This window comes from Gossypium hirsutum, chromosome A03 (genome assembly GCF_007990345.1).
Source record: "Gossypium hirsutum isolate 1008001.06 chromosome A03, Gossypium_hirsutum_v2.1, whole genome shotgun sequence".
Classification (NCBI taxonomy): domain Eukaryota; kingdom Viridiplantae; phylum Streptophyta; class Magnoliopsida; order Malvales; family Malvaceae; genus Gossypium; species Gossypium hirsutum.
The window spans coordinates 37,930,552-37,937,111 of NC_053426.1; the positions used below are offsets into that span (position 1 = coordinate 37,930,552).

Genomic DNA, 6,560 nt, shown 5'->3' on the forward strand with positions numbered 1-6,560 from the left:
GACTTTACGGATACGTTCGATGAAGATTCAGAAATGTGAAATCCCGGTTGAACCTTCAGAATAGATTAGGATACGAATGACATGTCATTAGGGGTTATGTGATTTGGGTGCTGGTCCGTACGTGCTACCGGTGGCTGAGTTATCCGGCATGTGTTACGGATTCTCATCAGCTTGTGTGTGCAACACCATGTAGCTACATCATGACCGTCAGCTTGTGTGAGCAGACCTGTTGATAGCTCGAGAGTAAGCATTTTATGAGATATAAGATTGAGATAGCTTCAACTATGTATTGGCACTTAGGGTGCAAGATTCCCGAGTATCCGATATTATTTCAAGTATATCGAAGATATGAAATGGTGAAAAATAAATACGTACTAATACAGGTATGTACAAAAACTATATGAGCATTAAACTTATGAAAGTTGTGAGCTCACGGTTACTTATGTGATTAAATATATGTTAACCTTATGATTTAATGATTTTTTAGTATATTATGTTCATACTACTTGATTTGTGAATGAATGGTGAGCTTTACTAATTAACTATACGAGCTTACTAAGCTTTATAGCTTACTTTGTTTACTTTTCCATGTTATGTGGTGTTATCGAAGCTTGCTCGGATTTGGAAGTCGTCGAAGATCTCATCACACTATCAAGCTATCACTTTGGTACTTTTAAACTTATGTATTTGGTTATATGGCATGTATAGGATTTTTGGTCATTTTGGTATATGTTAGTAATGGATTTAGCCATTTGAGTTGGCTTGTAAATGATGAATGGTTTGTTATGTGTATAGCCATATGATTTGGCTTATTTTGGCATGTTTGGTGATGTATATATATATGTGTGAAAAGGGCCTTTTGATGTGTTGTGTAATATTGCCATTTATATGCTTGTTGTGAATTGGTATTTGGAGTTTCAAATGGTTGAATTTGAGATTGGTATGTTTTTGGTTTTAGGTAAAGTGATGCAAAATTGAAAGTGACCATATTGATGATTTGAGAATGTGAATTTTGGTATGAAATTGAATGGCTTATTGTGATACTAGTGTATCTTAGGTCATAGGACTAATTTGAGGAAGACGAATATTTTTTTCTCTAGAGGCATGCATGGCAGTTTAAGGAGGCGTATCAGTAGTTTTTTTAGTTTTAAGGAAGTGAACAACTTGGGGTCTTATTTATGTGTACCCCTTTTCACAATAAGGTTACCAACAACCAACTATGCTTCGTGGTTGATAAGGTGCGAAGCAAGCTATCTAGTTGGGATGCAAGGCAACTTTCCTTGGCAGGTAGGGTGACTTTAGCTCAATCGGTTCTTCTTTCTATCCAAGCTATTCTATGTAGACAATGATGGTTCCTAAAAGCTTATGTGATGAGATTGAACGCATTGTTCTAAAGTTCGTTTGGGGATCCACTAATGGTAATGCTAAGGTGGCATTGGTTAGTTGGGATTCAGTGTGTCAACCGAAATCTCATGGGGCCTTGGTTTGAGGCATTTGGAAGACCATAACACTTCTTTCATGATAAAGGTTGGTTTTAACATTGTCTCTAATGTCAATGCTTTATGGGTTCGGGTCCTTTGGTCAAAATACAAGATTCCCAATGGTTTACCTAAAAATTTATCAAGAGGGCGTTGTTATTTCTTATGAAGATCCATTGCTAAGTTATGGCCCCTTATCCATGAAAACCTTTTATGGTCTATTGAAGATGGTAATAGTATCCAATGCTGGCGAGACCATTGGATTTCAAATTGTGGCCCCTTATTCTCTCATATTCCATGCTCTTCTAACCTTAATGTGGATTGTACTCTTAGTAATATGATTGCAGGTGATAGTTCATGGAATTTAGACCTTTTTCAATTATGGGTTTCAGAAGAGATCATTAATAAAATTGTTGGAATTCCACCGTCGCATCCTTCTTTGGGCCCAAATAAAATAGTATGGGGTGCTATTTCGACTAACTTATTTTCTCTCAAAAGTGCTTATGAGAAGATTCGAGATGGTACTCTGAATCCTAAAGAACATATTTGGGAGATGCCTTGGAGATTTAATGGACCTCAACGAATCTATTTCTTCTTATGGCTTGCCTTCAAGCGCCATTTACTTACGAATTTTGAAATGACAATGAGAGGCATTGGGAATAGCAGCGCTTGTGGGTTTTGTGGACATGAATACGAGGATGTGTTACATGTACTCAGAGATTGCTCTGCTGCTAGAATCATTTGGGACAAACTTATTCCAGAAGAAAGACGATCCAAGTTTTATATTAGTTCCCTTCACAATTGGATGACGACTAATCTTCAAAACCACTTCTTTATTTCTTTAGATGGGGTGGATTGGCCATGCCTTTTTGGGATTATCGCTTGGCATATTTGGAAAAATTGTAACTTTTTTTATTTTTCAAGACTTTTCTTGGAGTTACGAAGAGGTCTTTAAAGTTTCATACAGCTGGGCAAAGCAATATTCATTAGCCTCAAGAGCAGCTTTTCACAAGGCACATTGTTATTTTCATAATTAATATACAGATAGCAATTGGGTAAGCTTGAGAACAGATGGGTTGGTTAGACTTGATGAAGGCTTTGCAGCAGCTGGAAGTTTTGTGAGTGACCATAATGGTGGGTGGATAATGGGGTTCTGTAGGTATTTGGGCAATTGTACAATGGTAGAGGCTGAGCTTTAGGGGATCTTAGATGGTTTAAATCTTATTTTGGACAGACGGTTCGAAAGGGTCTTAATCCAAACTGACATTATTGAAGTTGTTAACACTATTCAAGAAAGTTCTTCAAGAAATTCTAATTTTACAATTTTCAGAAGATTTCATCTTATCCTTAAAATGGTAAAACAGTGGAGGATTCAACATATACCTCGTGAAGAGAATCTAGTTGTTGATATTCTGGCCAAGTCAGTTCGTTCTAGAAGGCTAGGCTTAAGATTGGTTAAGGATCCTCCTATGAGGATTTAACTTATTAATTTTGTAACCTTTTTTATTCAAAAAAAAAGTATACAATCATTCAATTTAACTTTTAAATTATATTTTAATTTACTTTTAAAATATATAAAAATAGGCATAACTATTTATTTAGTTTTTTAACTTTACAAAAAAAAATAACTCTAAGAATTTAAAATCATAATTAAAATAGTTAAATAGTGATTGTACATTTGTAGAGGAATAAAAAAACGTGATTTAAAATATGTAATTAAATCTTAATAAAAAATAATTTAATATATTTTATTTAATACATACAATTAATCTAGTATATTATATATTACAATGTCTTAAGTTCTTGTTAATATGGAGGCTTAATTTATTGACATGTGGCAACTTTATTTTTAAAATTTATTTTATAAAAACAATTGATAGATTAACTATATAAAAAAATGAAAATTAAAAATAAAACGAATTAATATAATACACAAATAAAAATAAACATAATACAATATATCTAATTCAGTTATGATGCAAACAAAAATCAAGTTTATTTCAATTAAAATAATCAAACATTCGAAATATTTAATCCATAACATATACTATCACTAAAATTTTTAGACTCTACAATTAGGTTCATAGAATTGACAAATGTCCTATAGAAATACAGTAAAATATTAATTAAAAAAAAAGAAACATAATATATTTTTTAAAATTGTTTGTAAAATAAGTACAATATCACATAATTGGTGTGGCATCTGTATATTATTTGCATATATTATCATGTTTAGTAAACCAAATTTATGGGGTACAATAATAGTTAATGTATACACATTATATTTAACTCGTGGTTATATTTTATATATTATCATTAATAACATTAAACTATTTATTTAATTTTTTTTATCTTTTTGATTCCTACCATTTTAAATTTTTATTTTATATCCTTTTAACCAAATTATTCTTTCAAAATAAATATTCAAAACTAAATTTAAAATTAGATAAAAATATATTTTCATTCACTAATTAAAAACAAAAAAAATTGTAAAAAATCGAGTTCAAAGTTGACTCATATGAAAACTATAATATAAATAATTTCATTTCATTTAAATTTGTTAAGACTTCTTTACCACTCAGACGCATGTCAATACCAAACACAACATTGACCTCCATGTTAACTCTATCTAAAGTAATATGATCTCAACGGGCTGCTCGCTGTCAACACCTTTGGAACTATCCATTTCTCTTGGGAGTCATCCACTCGCTTTTAAAATGAACACTCTCTTAGTGTGAACACACTCCTGATATGATTAGGAGTTCGTTTAGGCACAATAACTCGTACTGATAAGGTCTCATGATATGTGCCTATAAATATCCTTTACGCATTTGATGGGATTGAATATTTTTCTGACCACGCCGTACTAGAGAATAAGAGGACCTATCCTATAAACACCCTGAGGAACGATGAATAAAGGATCGAACTTCTAGCACCCTAAAGTTATTTTGAGCAATTGCCTTCATAATAAGTCTATCATTTTGTCCTTGTTCTGGCTTTCAATCTCTTTAGGTGAACCGACCTCCTCTACGCCACCGTGATCTCCTCCTTATCTTCCATCCTTGTTGTTGCCTATATCAACAAAATTAATATTATGAAATAAACTTTTATAAAATTGTATCTTTAATCGATTATGAATTAAATATATAAAATATCTGATCCAAAGTTCACCCATGTAAAAATTAAACTTTTTATTTATATTATATGATAACTCATTAATCCAAGGATTAATTTTATTGTTAAAATAAATATATTTTTATAATTAATTAATTTTAAATATAAAAAAGTATATTTATCCTTTAAAAACACTCTAAAATTTTAAATTAAAAAGTTTTTTTCCATCGGTTTCAAATAAATAATTTTAAAATATACAAGATAAATAAAAAATATAAATTCAAATTTTGTATGAATTCCTTTGGATACAAAGTAAGGTTTAAAATATATAAGATAAACCAAAAGTGATAAATTTAAAATTACGATGAATTTAAAACTCCATGTGATGGCATGATGGTTAAGATTGTTTATTGTTTCAAGTGTGGTTTGGATTTGAGTCGCACTAGTTGATTTGTTATTTGAGCTTGCATCCAGGGTGTTTTTATGTATTCCACTTATATATGTTTACAGATTTGGTTGTGTAGCATTTGATATGGTGAAATTTTATGGACAACTATCACTTGCATATAGGGTGTTTTTATCTATTTCACTTTTATATATGTTTGTAGATTTGGTTGTGTAACATTTGATGCATTTAACTTATAGCTTGGTTTGTGTTCATATCTCGGTCATCAAAGTTTAGTGATGACTCTAATAAAAGAAAAATAGTGATAAAGTGTTTTTACTGAATAGTTGTGGCCTATGTGATTCAGACCCTTCATTTTTCTTTGAAGTACTCGTGGCCTATGCCATTATGAATGCACTATGTTTATGAGTTGAATTAACTGACTATAAAGCAACAAATTTTATTTGCTCCATTTTGGTTTTAGTGTTGATAACACACTATACTCGTGTATGGTATTGATGCCAGGATATTCACTTTTGCTAAGGAACTCCTCCTGCCGAACGCAGCATGAAGATTCCAGCATGGAAAAGGGGGCTAAAATCTCTGCAAATACTGAAACAAAGAGTTCCTGCTGCTGTTCATTCTATTCTGGTATATATTCACTACCTTGTTTAGCCATTCGGTTTTTCTGATTTGACAATATGCTCATTTGGATTCAAAACTTGGTTTTTGTATCATTCAGTGTGCTATTTGTTCATATTATTTATTTCATCAGTGATGACAAACTTCTTTTCCTTTTCCCCCTTCAAAATCCTCTCCGAACATTCTTTAATTAGTTCCACCTACATCCACATTGTAGATACAAACCCCTTCTAGTGTGGCACTTACACACAGGTTTGCTACTGAAACAGTTGAGCTTCCTGCACGAGAAGGAGAAAGGGTAACCATTGCTTGTGCTGCTCCTTCAAATGTTTATAGAGAGGTAGGTCCCTTCAAGTTTAGTCCTAAGGCACCTAACTTTTACCCTGGGGAAGCGATGTGCCTGACAAACCACAAAGATGGCAGGGAATCGCAATTACTAAGAGCCCCTGCAAAAGATGGAAACACTTCCATACTTAAGCCTCCCTTTGGTGTTTTGCTTAGAAACTTGTTTTGAGTAGCCCTTTTTGTTGGGTTCAGATAGAAGCAGCTGCTTTGCATGATAATAGGATCATTATTTTGTGGTTTTGATTTTTCCTCTGTCATTGATAGTCAACCTTTCACTCATTCATAAAAATATCATATTATGTTTGGTTTTTTGATCATTTTGTAATCATGGAACACCATTGATGTATAATAAGTCACATTGGAATGGTATCCCAAATCATAGAGCAACAGCGCTTACTCTTAGATTCTTTGGTACATTGTTCATCAGCAGATTGAACATTCACATATTACCCTACAATGGTGTAATCAAATCCATTCAAATGAATGTCAATGATGCTAAAATCATTGTAATTCAGTGGAAGTTCATAACAAAGATTAATTTCTTGTCGGCTATGTGTTTGCTCTTCTTAGATTTTTTTGACCCGTAATAATCATTG

General features: G+C 32.2%; 1 protein-coding gene across 2 annotated transcripts; it reads left to right on the forward strand.

Annotated features, from left to right (window-relative positions):
• Positions 1-5,034: 5,034 nt before the first annotated feature.
• Positions 5,035-6,350, forward strand: LOC121218691 (uncharacterized). 2 transcript variants are annotated; one of them, XM_041096293.1, is made up of 2 exons: positions 5,035-5,628; positions 5,837-6,350. In XM_041096293.1, the coding sequence occupies exons 1-2, from the start codon at positions 5,545-5,547 to the stop codon at positions 6,131-6,133; spliced, it is 381 nt and encodes a 126-aa protein (XP_040952227.1). In that variant the 5' UTR covers positions 5,035-5,544; the 3' UTR covers positions 6,134-6,350. The 2 variants fall into 2 exon arrangements, with proteins under 2 accessions (XP_040952227.1, XP_040952223.1); XM_041096289.1 differs by having other exon boundaries at positions 5,889-6,350.
• Positions 6,351-6,560: the final 210 nt, after the last annotated feature.